This window comes from Ambystoma mexicanum, chromosome 10 (genome assembly GCF_040938575.1).
Source record: "Ambystoma mexicanum isolate Mex_15411 chromosome 10, UKY_AmexF1_1, whole genome shotgun sequence".
NCBI classification, from domain to species: domain Eukaryota; kingdom Metazoa; phylum Chordata; class Amphibia; order Caudata; family Ambystomatidae; genus Ambystoma; species Ambystoma mexicanum.
Genome location: NC_090932.1, coordinates 129,603,150 through 129,622,276, shown reverse-complemented (window position 1 = coordinate 129,622,276; position 19,127 = coordinate 129,603,150). Strand labels below are relative to the sequence as shown.

Here is a 19,127-nt window from a genome sequence, read left to right as displayed (position 1 = left end):
GTCGAGGGACACCATCGACGCTCCGGTGCTGAGGAAGTCGTCGATGCCATTGGTGCCGAGGCAGTCGAAGGACACACTCGGGGCTCCGGCCTCAAAGCCGTTGTCGAAGGCATCAGTGCCTCGCTCTACACCGATTCCATCAGTGCCCTCGGTGCCTTTTGAGGAGGCTTTACCGGAGGTACCCGAGAGGGCCGTGGATCCTCCGAGGAAGGCCCTGAGTAAATCCAGTGAGGCCTGTGTTTGAACCTTTTTCTGTTCCTTCAACCAGGGATTAATTCCAGCCTTTGGATTACATCTCAGAGTTGGAAGAAGGGTCAGATGAGGAGGGGTTTGTACCTCCTGAGGTTCCTGATGACCTGTTGTCTGGTCACAGCCAGATGGAAGACCTGCGTCAGTCCTTACATGACACCAGTGGTCTGGACATCTCTCCGGAGGTTGAGTTTGGCAGGCCTGAGCCTGTTACTCGTGCTGAGTCCTCGTACAGGCGTCTCATGTCGAGGGTGACTGAGTATTTGGGGTGGTCTGCTCCACCTGTGGATTTTCTGCAGGATGACCTCACGGATATATTGGACCAAGGTCCACCCACTGACCCGTTGCTGCCATTTCATATGGCCTTGCAAAGAAGGGTGGCAGCGGCTTGGACTGCTCCAGAGAGTCTCCCAGCAGTGAATAAGTCGCTACCGAATAAATACCGCCCAGCCAGTGGCGACCTCTGCTACTTGTCTACGCACCCCACTCCGAAGAGTTTGGTGGTGCAGGCAACTACGGCCTCAGCAAAGCAGGCTGTGTACCCTACCATTCCTTCCGGATAGGGATGACAAGCGATTTGACGGTTGGGCGAAGAAAGTATTTTCATCTGGGGGTATGGCTTTAAAGGCAGCCAACTCCGTTTGTGCCCTGGCAAGATTGACTCACACTCTGTGGAATTGTGCATCTTTGGCGGCTGAACATATTCCCAAAGGGGAGGAACGGGATACTTTTCTTGCCCTCGTTCAGGATGGCAAGGATGCCATGTATGAATCCGTTCAGTCAGGTCTGGACGTGGCAGACTGTGTCAGCCGGTCCATGGCGGCGAGCACCATGATGCGCAGGATTGCGTGGTTTCAGAAGTCGGGGTTTGCTCCTGATGTACAGTCCCGGCTTCTCAACATGCCCTTTGATGGTGTCCATCTTTTTGGCAGCAAAGCTGACGAGAGCCTTGAGGGGTTGCAGACCTCCAAAGCTGCAGCAAAGTCGTTGAGCGCTGCAGTACGTCAACCTCTGCCTTTTCGTCCTAGGGGACAGCAATGGAGGGGAGGTTCCTTTCGATACTACTCTTCCTTTGGTAGATCGAGAGGAGCTGCCAGTCAAAGGGGCCAATGTAGGAGTACCAGAGGTGGAAAACAAGGTACTCGAGGTGCCAAAGCCGCTCGGGCAGTTGCCTCTTTGCCCTCAGGCACTGCCGCAGCCGTTTCCGCTCAGTCATGAGGCCATGTCCCATGGTTTGCCTGTTGGGGGAAGGCTGGCGCAGCATCTTGCAGAATGGCATGCCATTACTTCAGATGTGTGGGTTCTGGAGATCATAGCCCACGGCTACTGTCTTCCTTTCCGGCAGAGGCCTCACGACAATCCACCGGGGAAGATCTCTTTGAAGAGTCCGGATCCGCTGCTTGCGCAGGAAATCAAATCCCTGCTGGAGAAAGGCGCCATAGAACTGGTGCCTGTAGCGGAGAGGAACAAGGGATGGTATTCCCCATATTTTTCTATCCCAAAAAAAAACGGGGGCTTGAGACCCATCATGGACTTGCGCGGTTTGAACAAGCTCCTCAGGAAGGACAAGTTCAAGATGGTTACTCTCTCTCAAGTTCTCCAGGCCCTTCAACTTCAGGACTGGTTGGTGTCTCTCGACCTCAAGGATGCTTACTTTTATTTGCCGATTCATCCCAAGCGCAGGAAGTACCCGAGGTTCGCGGTTGGTGACTTACATTTTCAGTTTCGGGTCCAGCCATTCGTATTGACCTCCGCCCGAGGGTCTTCACCAAGCTGGTGGTGGTGGTGGTGGTGGCAGCGTATCTCAGGAAAGGGGGATTCACGTCTACCCCTACCTGGACAATTGGTTGATCAGGGCGCGCTCTCCCGAGCAAGCCGTGGATCATCTGTCCATCACCTGCCACTCCCTTCACAAGCTGGGCTTCTCCCTCAACTTAAAGCAGTCTCATTTGACACCTACCCAGCGGCTCCAGTACATCGGAGCAGTGCTCCACACATCCCTGGGGCAGTGTTCGCCTCCCCAGGTGAGGGCTCATCACATTCTGCAGATGGTGGACAAGTTTCAACGTGCCCAGAGTCTCCCGGCGTTTGAATTCTTGAGGTTGCTCGGCCTCATGGCATCCTGCATTCTATTGGTGCTAGAGGCCAGGCTGCGGATGTGATCTCTGCAGTAGGCTCTCAAGATGCAGTGGTCGCAGTCCTCCGGCAGGATGTCGGATCCAGTTCAGATTCCACCATCGGTCGCCCAGGATCTTCTGTGGTGGGCCGTCGAAGGCAACCTGATGAGGGGTGCCCCATTTTGGCTACCCTGGCCGGAGGTGACGATCGTGACGGACGCATCCCTCATGGGATGGGGAGCTCCTGCCAACGAGTTGACAGTCGGCGGTCGTTGGTCTCCGTTGGAGTCCAGACTCCACATCAATCTGTTAGAGCTGCGGCCTTTCAGGCTAGCCCTGAAGGCTTTTCTGCCATCTGTGCGGGGGGAAAATGGTCCTGATTATGACAAACAATACAGTGACAATGCACAACCTGAACAAAAAGGGGGGGCAGGGTCACTCCCACTGTGCAGAGATGCGATGCAGCTCTGGTTCTGGGCCATCCAACAGGAAATTTCGATCTCGGCAGTTCATCTGGCCGGAGACGAAAACGAGGCAGCTGACGCTCTGAGCAGGCAGAGCACGGTCTCTCACGAGTGGGACTTGGCTCAGGAAGTTCTGTTGGAGATCTTCGCCCTTTGGGGGACCCCACAAGTGGATCTCTTCGCCACCAGTGTCAACCGGAAGTGCGAAAGATTCTGCTCACAGAAATTTCCTCTAAGAGGAGCCTTAGGGGGCGCGTTCGTAGAGGAGTGGTCCTTCCCACTGCTGTATGCGTTTCCTACAGTCCCCATCATTCCGCAAGTGGTGCAGAGGTTCGGTTCTGATGATCCTCATTGCTCCAGCATGGGCCAGGAGATCGTGGTACCCAGACCTTCTCGACATGTCCATCCGCCCTCCAAGCCGTCTTCCCTATCGAGACGATCTGCTCTCACAGGAGAGGGGTCGAGTTCTCCATCCAGAGGTCAAGTCTCTCAACCTTCATGCTTGGTTTCTGAAAAATTGAGGTACAAGGATTGGGACCTCCCTGAAGACGTGATGGGGGTGTTGCTTTTGGCCAGAAGGCCAGCAACAAAATCCCTGTACCATTGCTGTTGGAGTAAGTTCTGCGACTGGTGCAGGGTTCAGAATGTGGATCCTTTTCAGTGTTCAATTCCTGTGGTTCTGTCTTTTTTGCTTTCATTAGCCCACAAGGGCCTGCAAATGGATGCCATTAAGGGTTACCTGGCTGCGCTATCCATATTTAAGCGCTCGTCTGAGGAGTGTTCTTATTTTAAAATTCCTTTGATTTCTCTGTTTCTAAAAGGGCTCACTAATGTGTTTCCACCGTCCCTGTTCCAGGTGCCAGGATGGGATTTGAACTTGGTTCTGAAATTCCTAATGGGAGCTCCGTTTGAGCCCTTATGTCCTTTGAAACTGTTGGCCTTTAAGACTGTATTTTTGGTTGCAGTTACTTCCGCTCGCAGAGTGAGTGAGTTGCAGGCACTATCCGCCAAGCCACCTTTTACGGTGTTCCATAAGGACTGGGTTGTCCTTAGGGTTTGTCCTTCTTTTCTTCCAAAGGTTGTGTCAGCATTTCATTTGAGTCAGAAGGTAATTCTTCCGGCGTTCTATCCTCTGCATCCTGGTAAGGAAGAGGAGAGGCTCCATAGGTTGGATCCGAGGAGAGCTTTCAGCTTCTGTCTCTCACGGATGTCCCGGGTCAGAGTGGACGATCAGCTATTTGTAGGCTACGCTGGAAGGCGTTTAGGTCAAGCTGTTACCAAGCAGTATTCCACACCGAATCCTCCCAGCCTGCCCCTCTACAGAATTTCTTATGCGATTGCAGCTTACGTTTCCGCAAGGCTTTCTGTAGTCATTCTGGCAGAAGATTGGTGCCACACGTTCTGGGGAAAAAACTACAACTGAGGCTACGGGCGTCGTGCGTCCTACATATAACATCCCGTGACATCTGCTCTCGGCAAAGGCCCTCGAGGGGCAGGGTATCGACGTCATCGACGTAGGACCCCGACTCTGAAGCACCAAAGGTGTGGACATTACTGTCAGAGATATGGAATACGCCGGAGGAACATCCCATCGAAAGAACGTTACCAGGTAAGAAAGTAAGTTGTTCTTTGGATAGTCGCACGAGACTCCGGTGGGAGGACGAATCTGGTCTCATCTGGAGGCGTGGCAGACCATCACCACCAGAGGGCTTGGTCTATCGCTCAGGCAGGCTCCCGCTTGCCCCTCCCCCTACTCCACCCTTCAACCCTCCCTTCCTGCAGACTGGGACGCCTTCTCTCAGAGCTGAAGTCCAGAAGCTTCTGGACCTTATGTCCATAGAACCCATTCCCCTAGCAGAGCGAGGAGAGGGTTTTTACTGTTGAATGTGTACAGTGCCTAAACCCCAACCAGGCTGGCCTGCGCTCCCTTCTCGACCTATCCCAGTTCAACCTTTCTCTCCCAATAGAAATTCAAGATGATCACGCCCTGCCAAATAAAGTCCTCTCTTGTGATGGGCGACTGGCTCAGCGTAGTGGACCTTCAGACCGCATCGGAAATATCTATGGTTCTCCCTGGGGGGGGAGCACTTCCAGTTCCGAGTGCTCCCTTTTGGTCTCGGCTCGGCGCTGCGTGTCTTCACGAAGATGTCGGTCATCGCAGCTTTTCTTCAGCTTCAGGGTGCCCATGTGTTCCAGTATTTGGACGACTGGCTTCTGTACAGCCCACAGCCTCGACCAATCTTCAGCTTCTCCTTCAGCTCCTGTTCGACCTTGGGCTGTGGGTGAATTGGCAGAAGTCTTCTATGATCTCTCAGGATCGGATATTTTTGGGTTTCAGTTGGAACATGATAGACTGCAAGGTCTACTTGACGGCTGAGTGGATGGCAGATCTTTTGGCTAAGTGTCAGCTGTTTATTCAGTCGGAACGCATGTCAGCTTGGTGGTTCCAGAGTCTTCTGGGCCTCATGGATTTAAGTGTGCTGGCTCTTCCCCTTGCGCGCCTCCAGATGAGGCGGACTCGGCTAGCTCTTCGGAGCTCCTGGCTTCAGGTGTTGGACCCCAAGATGATCCCGGTCCCATCTTACATGATAATAGACCTTCTATGGTGGTCTTCAATCAGCATTCTGTCTGTCGGTGCTCCCTTTCAGGAACCCTGCCCGCAGACGACGATTACCACAGACTCCTCCCTGTTAGGGTGGGGTGCGACAATGGATCATCTCCAGGGTTTGGATCTTTGCTCGCCACAGGACAAATAGCTCCACATAAATTATCTGGAGCTTCTGGCGATTTTCTTGGCGTTGAAGGCCTTCTCGCCGTCCATAGTGACCAAGGTAGTCCGCATCCGCACGGACAATGCAGTGTCCATGTTTTACATCAACAAGCAGGGCGGCACCAAGTCGCCACCCTTGGTCGATCTTGCCATTCAGATTTAGGAATGGGCTGTCAAGCACTGTTTGGTTGCTGGCAGTGCACATCCCGGGTCAACTAAATGTGACTGCTGACTCTCTCAGCCTGCAGGCGACGGCCTGCTACGAGTCGGAACTGAACACAGAGATTCTCTCCTGCATTTTTCACCAATGGGACACTCCCGTAGTGGACTTGTTTGCGACATCAGAGAACAAGAAGCGTCCTCTTTATGCTTCCAGGAACGGACTCGGAGCCTCTTCTCTGGGGGATGCTCTCGAGATTCCGTGGAACATCATGAAGGCTTATGCTTTCCCTCCTCTTCCTCCGATTCATCGTACTCTCGCAAGATCAAAGTCAAGACCAATTGCATTCTATTACTCATAGCTCCTTGGTGGCCAGCCAGGTTCTGGTTTTCAGAGCTTCAACATCTGTCGGTTTGCCCCCTGATCAGACTGCCGCTGGTTCCCAACCTGCTGCACCAGACCAGTCAGCAGATATGGCACCCCTCCCCACAATCGTTCAGCTTGGCGGCCTGGTGCCTGAGTTCAAGTCATTGGAGCGTTTCAACCAGTCTGTGGCGAATATGAGCACCATCCAAACGGCCATGAAACCCTCTACTATGTCTCGGTACAGAAGCAATTCGCTTCGATTTTGCCACTGATGTTTAGCTAAGCAGCTGGACCCCAGTTGTGCTACTTTGGGACACTGTCCTTTCCTTTGTCTCGCACCTATCGGCCTCAGGTATTCATGTTTTGTCCTCCAGGACATATTTTGCAGCTATTGCTGCCTATCTATCCACAGACAGTTGCTCTTTTTCACTGACCAAAGCTGTTGTTAAGAGGCATTTTGCAGGCCTATTGCACCTTTACCTGCTGATCCGCAATCCGCATCCAAAGTGGGATTTGAACATGGTCCTCACGGCTTTGTCATAAACCCTTTGAGCCTATGGCTACAGTGGAGTTAAGGTACCTTTCTGGGAATGTTGCCATTTTAATTGTGGTGACTTTGGCAAGGTGTGTCAGCGAGCTTCAAGCCTTGTCGATAGAACATCCGTTCCTCACCTTTCATAAGGATAATGTTAAGAATACCATCGGGCATCACACACCGGACTAGGACACTTGGTCTTATCCTGTGATGTGGCTCTCAATAGGAATGTTTTTTTTCTTTAATTTCAATTAATTCAAAATGAGCCGATACCCGACCCGTTTCACACCCCCTTTTACAAATACCCCGGGTCACAATAGACCATGAACCAGACCGGTTGGTGAAAATACAATATTTATTTTTAGAATTCACAAAAATCACATACATTTTAATATTGGGCAGCAATCACCAGTGGGGTGATAATTACAATAAAGACTACTGAACTACACTTGGTTAAACTTCTACATTAACATATCCAAAGCACAATTGAATAGGAGCACTTTTTCAATTAGGATAGATAGCACCCAAGTTAAGGTTTCCCCCTGCAATGTTCCCTCAACCCACAAATCAAAATCTGAGTGGATGGAGAGAAGCAGCAGGTAGTCGGGGATAGGAGGCAGCAAACAGAATCAAAATCCGACCTCACAAAATAAGAGGGATTTTAAACCCTTTGCAATGGCATAAAATGACACTTGGAAATTGACAAATTAATGTGCGGTGAAATGTATGAGGCACATATGATTTCTCACAAAGACAGTAAGGCATAAACACCAGCAACCACAAGGCAATGGATCAACAAAAGGCATACAATTCTAAAGCAAGTTGAAAGCTAGAACATGCTGCAGCCGAATTCACACATTAGAAAATTGCATTTGTTTTCAATTCCCGTTTAAAATGACACAAACACATTTTTATAAAAAACAGGTGAAATACTTGGATTTTCAATGCAGTCCTTGGGCTGGGAGACAGATATATATCAAAGGGATAAGATAGAGGTCAAAGGATGTCTCTAGCTACAAAACTAGATGAGATATGCAAGATAGAAAAAGGGTTCATTTAGGTAAAATGAAGCTGTGAAAGAGGAAAGAAAATCAGCTGATAAAAGTATTGGTTCCACTTGAACTAGATTATCAAGACTATATTGATAAAGAGGGACACAGTAAGATCCAAGGTTGATTCGTGACGTCGACCCTGTCACCCCAGTGTTCAACCTTATGCAGAAATTAGTTTGATTACTCAAAATATGACTAAGGATTAGGCAGGACAAAAAGAATAAGAAATTGGAGCTAACGCATGGAGATAAATGACGAGATGCACAGAGAATTATGACAATTGGACAAGTTATCAGGATATGGATAGGGTTGCTTAGAGAGTGGAACAAAGACACAAATCAAGATGTGGTAGACTGTGTTATGGGATGTGGATACTCGCTCCGCTCCTAAATTTGGGATTAGGCACAGTCAACTGGGTTCTGGACTCCAGGGCTCGGTTCACCGGACGGCAGACTCTCCTGGCAAAAGACAGCTGGGCAAAGGTCTGGTCACAGCACAGCGATGCCTCAGCGGATTGCAGCGGGCATGCAGTTAGTGGGCAAAAAGCCGGTCTGGTTTCAGGATGCTTCCTGAAAGACCACAGCTTTCCCTTTGGTTATTGGGATCTTTAGATCTGGGGGTCTCTTGATTGAGGCCTTGCTGGGATGGTCAGCAATGCTTTGGCCTTTGCAGGGGGATCTGGAATCTGGCAAGATGAAGGTGGAAAATCAGGAACACAGGCGCAGGATATTCAGGAAAGTGTCTGTGTCCAGAGTCCTGTCAGCCACCCTTTATATAAATCATGGTGACATCATAGAACTCTACGGTGGGGCAGGCTTAGCTGAGCATGCATCTAAACAACTGGATTGGTCAGGCGTAATGGTTGACGCCTTGCTCTCAGATTGTAGGGTTTCAAGGGCAGGATGTCCGTTTTGATGTGAGTTTTACAATGTGCAGACCTTTCCACAGTTACTTTAGCTAAAATCCAGTTTTTCCATAAATGGCACATTTGTACAGTGGTAGCATTTTAACGAATTACATAAACCGGTTACATATTGTATGCAGCACATGCTAGTCTAACTCTGCAGTCTGTAAGACATTGTTTCGCCCTTCTAATAATTTTTGTAAATTTTTAGTGTGAAATATTCGGCCTAAAATTCTATAACTTTATACAAGTGTGTGGATTGTCATTAGGTATGTCAGCATTGAAATTCGCAGTGGCATTAGGTATACTCTTCGAATTCCCAATTCTCTGCCATTTTCGTTCCCAAAGTGGCAGTCAAGGCTACAACATCTTAAATAACACCCCACGAAATTACATTAAAACAGTTTTTTTTACATTTTTGCAAAGTTCGTCTGCAAAAATAACTGTCTTCAAAGTTTCTTAATAAAATAGTCTTTTGAAACAAATGGGCTGGCTTTTGTCCTTCACTGGACCATTTTTATTTTTCTTCAGCTACCACCAACTGTCACTTCAGCTCAGTGTGGGGATGGGGGTGTCCCAGTTTGATTGAAGGTTTTATGGCCACTTCCACTTCACAGGTTAGTGTCCCAGATTTCCATTGTCCCAGCCTGGAGCACAGACGAATGTCTGACGACCGTGTGAACTTTATTTGTCTTGGTCCATTCAAAGTTTTTCAAGATAGCAATTATCACTTTCGTGTCCTGGAAGTTTATGGTGGTCCCTTTTGGGGGAAGCCTTAGCTTAGCCAGCAGGGAAAAACCTGTCCTTGAGCTTGCAAAATTCAGCCAATGCAGTTTAATTCCTTTTATTTTATTTTCTTTTGTCCTGGATGATCAAAACAAACCTTTTGGATAAAACATCACCTCTGTTTCCCAGCAACAAACCCCTTTACATTGCTAGGCACAGACAGGTTTTTGTTCAACATGGTACTTTTAAAACGAGCATTTTTTTTCTGGTTTGCAAAAGCCAGTTTTCCATGTGTAAAGCCAGCTGGCATTTTCCTTGCAAATTCGGTTTGTCTCTTCCATCTGCACTTCCACTTTGTTTTGTAGCCATAGTTAGCTTCTTGTACACAACAGTCTGTACAAGGCCACAGTCTCTTGAGATTGCGATGTGCGCAGTGAGCTAAAATTACTTTTAAAGCAGTGATTTTTCACATTTTGCAGAAAAACTTGTGTTTCCGTGTAGCTGAAATAAAACTTCTTTTGATTCCTTCAGAACTTAACAGTCTGTCATTCAGGGATACTGCTCTTGTCTGCTGGAGCACAATGTGAATGTGGATAAGCATGGCAAGGTCTCATGAATAAAAGTATTGTGATGAGGAACAGAGAAAAAAAGAGCATCAAAGTGGCATCATTTTTAAATGTAAATATTTCCCTTTTTCAATGGAAACTTTGGGCTTGCAGCAAAGCAGCAGGGGTGTCACGGTATGGATTTTTGGATGGTATAACCTTTTTTCCAAGTAACGGTATACCACAGTTATTGCAGTATAGCACAGGTATTAAGGTAACCTTAAATACTTTGACACAATGTTTTACTTAACAGACTTGCACCACAAACAAGTAGTCTTTGTATATAAATGTGTTTTAATAGAAGTGACAAAAGTGGGCACTTTGTCTTTTAGGACTGTTAATTGGGAACACCAAACACCCTTCGTTTACTGAGGACACTTTGGCCGCACTGAGTGCACAGCGAACACTGACTAAACATCACCAGGGAAAAGAAGCCATGTGCCCACGCTGAACAAATGTCGGGGCGAGGGTATAGGTAGGCCGGAACTTCATGCCTTTCTATCTATTGAAGTAGACCCCCCCTCCCTCCCAAGTCTTTGGGAGCCCTGTTAATCTTTAAAAGAAAGCTTGTAGCAAAGTTTAAGTGGTCATTTAGGGTTTCAGCTCCACGATTAGGCTGCTTTTCTTTGTTCTGAAATGCAGAGGACAGGTAACTTCCCTTGTCAATCTACACACCACACAATAAGGCACAGGTTGAGGCTCTGTCAATTCAAATCCATATTTGGTGGCCAAACATAAATCGCTCCAAAAGGTGATCAATAATCACAGACCATTTTTACCCTGCTATCAGCTAGTGGGTGTGGTGGGGCAGTGATACATTTTGGGATTATTATTCAAATTCATTGATAAAAACAGGGACTTCACCCATTGTAGTATGCATTAGAAAACGCATTCTCCATTATAATCTGTTCCAATCTAAAATGAAATTTATATAATCCATAATAATTTACATAGCACACATACCTCATGAACTAGTTCCTTCTCATTCCTTACAATGTTGTGATTTTGTGATCAGGTATGTGCTTCAAAGGTGCAAACGGCACCACTTGAAACTGTGTGAACCCAAAAAACATATTGTTAACATATGCAGGCTGCTTTTTCCAGATGGAGGAAATGGGGCTCCCCAAATAACATTTTGAAATGGGAAATCATGCATCTTCAAACAGATCTGCAGGTACCCAAAGCAAAACATTTGGTAAATGGATATTTCCTGGTAACCACTGGGTCATATCAAAAGTGGGCCCAGAGAAAGTGTGAATGCGTACAAACCCTTTAAATCTTCGGTGCATGCTCCGTCACCCTCTCAGCCCCTGTGAAAACTGGGACATAATCTATTTACTCAACTGGTTCTGGAGGGACTTCATGCAAGCGCATACTTCTCTTTGCGATGGTCTGCATGCCACAAAAGTAGGCTGTAGACTTAGCAGCACTTCAGACATTTCAGAGAAATGCAGACGCATGCCATTTAAAAGGAACACAACATAGCTTATAAAGAAGCCTTTTTCAGTACGATTTTATTTATTTGGTGTTTATAATGCGCCAATACAGCAAATGGTGTTCCATTGAACTTTTCTGATGGGTGTAAACTGATGGCATGCAGGTCTGAGTGCACCTCCCACCCCTGCCCCAAACGCATACCTTCATGCACATCAAGTCCACTCCAATGTAGACAAGAATGCTATTTGGGCGACAGAGGCAAATAACTATCCTTAGGCTTGTCACCCATAGAACCCTTCTTCGAACCTATGTGCAGCACTTTACTCTGCAATGTTCACGTTCCATACCTTGGCAACAATGGCGAGACTCACTGTACCGCATTTGCCCATACAAAGCAGCCTGCCACAGGACCACCACTCGAGAGCTTTTGCACTGAAGTGCTTTTGCAAAGTTTGCTGCAGGACATGAGCTAATGCGTTCTTTTGTGGTGTGTTCAAAGGGCCGAGACCAAATTGAAACCTTTATGATTCTGCAGGCAGGGTGGTTTGCTGTGCAACGGGCCTGGCTAGTCTGTTTCTCTCACTAAGCTACGAAAGAAAAACAAAATGGGGGGAAAAAAAGAAAGCTTTTTTGACACATAACGGCTCTGAACATGACAATTTGGGATCCCCTGAGCCCCACGCCTTGGACAACAACCTTTTCCGCTTTGCACATGGGAGGCTTTTTATTCACGCAGAACGTGTTTATTTTTGTATGAAAGTTAAGTTACTAGAGGGCCCAAGCAATGCACTTTTCACTGGAACTGTCAATGCATTTTTCACTGGAGCCTCGTGAATTTGACACCTGCTCATCTGTCTTGCTAATTTGGGGTGCTAGTTTACTGGAGGTGCCAGGCAGCTGCAGGCAATTTAAACAAAATAATAAAGCGGTCAGAACGTCCACTGACTGTGTGTACAGATCTGCTTTGCTGTCTTGCCTCTGTCTCCCACGTGTTAAATTGAGCGAACTGAAACCACTTTAAACAAACAAAACTGTGCTTTGATGCTGAACACACAGTAAACTGGTGTGGACATGGTCAAGGTTATTGTGATTAAATGAGGAGAATCATGGTAATTATACCGGTATACCGCTGTACCGCTACACCCCTACAAAGCAGCACTGCTTTTTCACTCCCCTTATTTTGTACATGTAAGCAACACACTGGCAGGCTTTTTCAGTGTGCCGCCTTGTTCCATCCTGCCCAATATGTGCTTGGCAAGATGGTGCCGCCATCTATTAGTTGCAAAACGCAGTTTTGGTGTGAGGCAGTGGTGCTCAAAGGAGCCAGTGCAGCCATCTTTTGTTGTTTCTGCCAAAGCGCAGCTTGGTTATGGAGAAGAATTCTGTTGAGTGAGTCAATGTAGCGCACAATAAGGTTGTCCTCCGGACTCATCCCTCTTTCCTTCCCAAGGTGGTGACTGACTTCCATTTGAACCAGTCCATTTCTTTGCCTGTTTTTTTCCAGACCCGGCTTCAGATGTCTAAAGGGTGTTGCACAATTTAGATGTCGGGCAAGCTCTTAAGTTTTACCTGGACAGGACATCTGAATTTAGGACCTCTTCCCAACTCTGTCACCTTCGGTGACCCCAAAGGGAAACCAGCCTCAAAAGCAACTATCTCCCGATGGGTTGCTTCCTGTTTTTCCGAGGCTTATTCCGTTCAGGGTCTTCAACCTCCGAAAGGAATTCCTGCCCATCTGGTGCGGGGCAAGTCGGCTGCCGCTGCTTTCCAGAAATATGTTCCCTAGGGAAACCATTGCCAAAGCAGCCACGTGGGCTTCCCCATCAGCTTTTTGTAAGCATTACTGTTTGGACCTGAGCTCCAGGGCCGATGCTCAGTTCGGCCAGGCTGTACTTAAAAACCTTTTTCAGTAAGGAGGTTCCATCCACCTGTATTTCCTGTGAGGAGTGCTTGGGAATCTCCCAAAAGTATGGAGGAAAGGGAACGGGACGTAGGAGTATAACAAAGTTACTCATCGTAGTGACTACCTTACTCCTAGTCCATAGTCTCTTTCCTCCATACGCCTGCTCGCCGTCCCCTCTAATAGGTATCCTCTATTATTGCTTAAAGGTCTCAGACCTGGCGATAGAAAAGGACTGAAGGGCGATGCGCGGGGCGGGGGATCAGGAGGGCGGGGTTACAGCCACGTGCGGTACCCCGTGTAAAAAGTGAAGGACAAATGTGATACTTTTGTAAGTGGCCAGAATTGAGAAGGTTATCCTTCGCAGGAACAAAAAGTTGACATTTTTTGATGATATGTGGGGTTGGTTTTTGGATGGCATGTGATAATGAGTTGGTCTGTTTTGCTTTTTGGATTCTGTGAAGGTTGGGGGTGGTTGTGGGGTGTGGATTATATGCAATGAGTTCTACGATTACAATGCTGATAAGTTTGTTGTTTGTATGTTTTCTATAAATTTCAATAAAATTAATAATAAAAAAAATTTAAAAAAGTGATACTTTTTTACAAAAAGTGCTCTGGTCCCCGACCCATAGGACGGAATGTCCCAAAAGTATGGAGGAAAGGGGACTATGGACTAGGAGTAAGGTAGTCACTACGGTGAGTAATTTTGTTTGTTTAAAACACTCAGTCCATATCCCTCTTTCCTCCATCCAACCCCCTGATATCCCATCTAAATTTCGCCATATATCAGGCAATATCTTGGCAGAAAGAAAGTCTCTTGAGCGAAGCAAGAGCGCATATCCATTGTTGACGGGGCTACATCCATGCATGCTCCCTAGGTTTGTCTTTAAAAATATCCTTTGCTGTGAAAACTATTCTGTTTCCATCCCCGTTTGGATGAAATTCAATGTGTATTGGGGAAAGTGGACTGGACTCTGAGAAAGTTAGTCACAACAGTAAGTAATTTTCCCATTGCCAGTAACAGATTGCATGATAGCAGTTGTTCAGAAAGTAAACTCTTGCAAAAAGAATCTTCAGTGCCTGTCTGTGTATCTTAATGAACTTAACTTGGGTAGCATGAGAAGTTACTAGACAACATGTTTTGAATGATTGGATTTAAGTGGAAATTATAATAAATTGTGCATTTGTTTATTTTTTCACTTTTTAAGATCAAAGCCCATTTGATAGAAAAGGACATCAGTATAGAAAAACTGAAATTTGATTACTCCGGCTATGAAGTTACCCTTGCTGGCAAGGCGAAGTTTACACACATTATTGAAATCTACGATTTCTTGCCAGAGCTGAACACTGAAGATATTATGGAAGCGTTTTCTGAGTTCCCGTAAGTCTGCTAGTTATGCTTGCAATATATAAATCAGTTCTAAAGAAGAACCAAACACTTATATCTTATCTATATAATGTTAGGTTATTGGGTTTTCTACAGCATTCCACTGCCATTTTAATGGTCTCTTGGCACTATGGGATCTGCAATAAGAGGGTCGTTTGGTTAGTTGAGACAGAGGAAAAATGCTAGAGAGCTCTGTTGTGTTGGTGTGTGCAGGATTGAGTTTAGGTGATTTGTACAGTGGGCATTTGCAATATCGGCATCCAGAACCGAGTCTGGTTTACACCTAGTGCAAGGTTGAGTTGGATTGGGCTGTGTTGCACAGGTTAGTGGGAGAGTTCTGATGGTTTTAGTGGGTGTTAGGAGGGGGAGTTTAATTGCTATCTGTGTGTAGCTTAGTCATTGTGTTTAGAACAAGTTAGAAAGTAGAACTTGAGTGGGTAGGTAGTTGTGACGCCAATGGGCATTTGGAGTATCCTATCCGGTTTAGCTGTGTGGAAGCACTAATAGTGGCACACCTATGAACAAAGTCATTGTGTGATCACCCAAGAGCACATAACAGTGGAAGAAATACCTAGGTGTAGATCAGTTGGAGAACACAGAGGTGCAAATCACAGTGTGGATAACCATGGATCAAATCATAATTGTACCAACATCATAGTAGAGGTGTACGTAGGACCAGTCACGGTGGAGGTGCACTCATGGGTACATCAGCATTTAAGTATTCCTTTGCAAAACATGTAGCTAGCATTTATCTTTTTAATATATCAGCTATTAAAGTGTTCAAGAAAGGCGTCACTCATTTTGAGGCAATTGTGTTTTCTAAATTGTAGGGTGGTGGTGCATTACTGATCACAAAGCAGAACTGAGCCTGGGGGAAGATCAACGCTGAGATAGCTTGGCGTCAGAACACCCTTCATGCTAGGCCTATTCACATTCAAATTGTGCCGGATTGATGAAAAATGTAAGGAAATTAACAAAAAGGAACTAGCTGACCCGCCAATAGGAGATGCTGGCTTAAACTGAGGCTGTGGAGTGAAATTATGAGTACTTGATGTTAGGACAGTTTTTCTAAAGTCCAACTAATGGCGTCATTGTTAGGTAAGATTTTCATATCAATGATGCATCTTCCTGACTTGTGTCAAGCCTAGAACCTTTTGCTTTGACGAGGTAATTATTTAACCATGTCGCTAGGTGAAAGGGAATCTTTTTTCCCCTCTCACCTAGTCTTCTACTCTTTTTATGGTTGACCTTTGTATATCTCTCCATAGTGTATGGTTGAAGTTAGTTTCCTTCAACTTTTGGGCCTAGGCTGGGTTGCCCCTTTGTTAATTTCTCTTTGATGTACTTGGATGAACTACAGGTCCCAAGTAGTAGAGGGATTTTCATTCCCCTTTACATTTCATATAGTGAGCCAACCCACCCCACCTTGTGTGGAGTGCTGGGGGATACAATGTATCCCATTTCTTACTTACCTGGTAACATCTTGTTACAACTGCGAGTTTTACACAAATTGCTGGTGGCAGTGGTTTTACATTTATGACTTTTAGTCTTTATTACTCGCAGGCTGTTAATTCAGCCTCGGTAATGCACAGAAGGGCCACCATTTTTCTAAAATGGTGGGCTCCTTCTTTTTCGCCATTTCTTGTGTGCTTGCTATTTATGAAGTCTTCCCCTGCCATTCTAGGAGGGAACAACCTCAGTGGCTGTTTTGTCTTTGGCGAGAATCCGTGGATTCCACGCCCAGGCTCCAGAGTGTCTGGAATATCAGGAAGCGAGGGAGGAGTCCAAAACTCTGCAGTCCTTTTGTCTTCCACCTTTTCTGAAAGGGAACCACTCCCAATAGGGGGCTGGCTGTCCTTATTGGACAGCCAGACCGCCCCTTTCTGTAAAATGCTGGGAGAGAATGCAGAGGTTGTGCTGTAGTTCCTGTTAAAAGCTCTGAACATGGAAGCTGCTGACAAGTCGACCACTGGAACTGAAACCAAAGAGGATGATGAAAACGCGTCTGAGACGATTTTCAGCGACCGGAGAGCCTGTTGTATAACCGGAGCCTGCTGTTACCCTTCCTTCCAATCGACCTGGGGACTCCAAAAATGATGACCCGGACACAGAGCCTGGTGGGTGAGAACCACTAGATTCAAGAAAACCTGCATTTTGAGCCATCCTACATCGTGCTGCGACTTTGCGGGGCTGCAATACCCCAATACCCTGGGACAATCGAGCCATTGTGCGGTGCACTGTCTTCCGAATTCCAAATCTTGCTGAAACTTTGTGGGCATCCTGCTGGACTTCCAGAGACGTGAATCGAGTCCAAAAAGTCCCCTCATCAGAGTGCTGGACCTTGCAAACGCTGAGAATCCGACCAGCAACATGCCCTTTGACGGGTCTCACCTTTTTGGCAACAAGGCTGACGAGAGCCTTGAGAAGTTGCAGACCTCAATGGGGGCAGCCAAATCTTAAGGTGCCGCTAGTAGGCAGCCTCAGCCTTTTCGTCGTAGCGTACAGCCTTGGAGGGGTAGATCTTTTCACTATTACTCCTCAGTGGGAAGAGCGAGGGATAGGTGCAAAGCAAGCTCAAGCAGGGGCATCTTTACCATACGCCACTGCATCAGCCGCCTCAAAACCTCTGAGGTCTTGAGTCACAATTCACCAGTTGGGGGGTAGACTGTCTCAGCATCTAGAAGAATGGGAGTCATTACTTCAGATGCTTGGGCATTGGAAACCATAGCCCTCCTTTCATACAGAGACCTCAGAGCAATCCTCTGGGAGCCTCCCTTTGAGGGTTCCAGATCCGCTCCTTGTGCAGGAAATGTTAACCCTGCTAGAGAAAGACGCTATAAAACCAGTGCCTGTAGCAGAGAAGATCAAGGGATGGTGTTCCCCTTATGTCTTAATACCCAAGAAGGACCGAGGACTGAGACCCATCTTGGACTTGAGATACTTGAACAAGTTCCTCAGGAAGGACAAGTTCAAGTTGGTCCCTCTTTCTCAGATCCTTTAGGCCCCCCCAACTCCAAGATTGGATGGTGTCATTGGACCTTCAGGATGCTTGTTTTCATGTGCCAAGCCATCTCAAGCACAGAAAATACCTGAAGTTCGCAGTTTTCAGTTCTCATTATCAATTTCGAGCCCTGCCATTCAGGCTGACCTCCACCTGAGGGTTTTCACCAAACTAATGGCAGTGGTGGCAGCAAATCTCAGGAGCGGGGTATTTACGTCTACCCCTACCTGGACGATTGGTTTATCAGGGTGCGTTCTCCCGAACAAGTCCTGGATCATCTCAACGTCACCTGCCACTCTCTTCAGACTGTTCTTCTCCTTTAATTACCAGAAGTCCCATAAGAACCCTTCTCAAAAGCGCCCGCTCAGGAGTAAAGGGCGCGACTGTTTCTGCTGTTCGGCTGGGACCCTGTCATTCACTCATTGCCGCATTTTGATACCCTGAACTTACTACCTCATCAGGAGGAAGCCGCTCCGACTCGCGTGAGTCTGTCAGCAGGGGCTGGCAGCAGTTGAAGCGAGCGGCTCATCGTTGTGAATCCCCACGTGACATCGGTCACGTGACTACTTGGGCCACACCTCCAGGAAGTCCTCCTGCATAAAAGCAGAACAGCGCGACCCTTGCGGCGTGAAGCCCGCTCAGGAGTAAAGGGCGCGACTGTTTCTGCTGTTCGGCTGGGACCCTGTCATTCACTCATTGCCGCATTTTGATACCCTGAACTTACTACCTCATCAGGAGGAAGCCGCTCCGACTCGCGTGAGTCTGTCAGCAGGGGCTGGCAGCAGTTGAAGCGAGCGGCTCATCGTTGTGAATCCCCACGTGACATCGGTCACGTGACTACTTGGGCCACACCTCCAGGAAGTCCTCCTGCATAAAAGCAGAACAGCGCGACCCTTGCGGCGTGAAGCCCGCTCAGGAGTAAAGGGCGCGACTGTTTCTGCTGTTCGGCTGGGACCCTGTCATTCACTCATTGCCGCATTTTGATACCCTGAACTTACTACCTCATCAGGAGGAAGCCGCTCCGACTCGCGTGAGTCTGTCAGCAGGGGCTGGCAGCAGTTGAAGTGAGCGGCTCATCGTTGTGAATCCCCACGTGACATCGGTCACGTGACTACTTGGGCCACACCTCCAGGAAATCCTCCTGCATAAAAGCAGAACAGCGCGACCATTGCGGCGTGAAGCCCGCTCAGGAGTAAAGGGCGCGACTGTTTCTGCTGTTTCCGGCTGGTCCCGGCGGTTCGTGGGTAAGTGCTGTGAAATTATGACTCAAATATCTTCCAGAGTTTCAGCTGTATAAAATCATACAAGGAGTGTGGTCTGGCAAATCGACCCTGTACTCATCCACCCATAAATTAAAATCAGCACAACCAAATAAAAGAAAAACCCAAAATACCACAAACTAACATGAAGAAGGTAGTGACGGCTACCCAGAGTGTCAAAGACAGCTGCCCGCT

General features: G+C 47.3%; 1 protein-coding gene across 6 annotated transcripts in view; it reads left to right on the top strand.

Annotated features, from left to right (window-relative positions):
* The window catches only part of R3HCC1 (R3H domain and coiled-coil containing 1), a 561,246-nt gene that overhangs the window by 287,353 nt on the left and 254,766 nt on the right, over positions 1 to 19,127 (top strand). For all 6 annotated transcript variants that reach the window (XM_069617616.1, XM_069617618.1, XM_069617619.1 and 3 more), the window contains exon 5: positions 14,494 to 14,666. In XM_069617616.1, the coding sequence (XP_069473717.1) occupies positions 14,494 to 14,666 (173 nt within the window). The remainder of the gene's footprint in view (positions 1 to 14,493; positions 14,667 to 19,127) is intronic.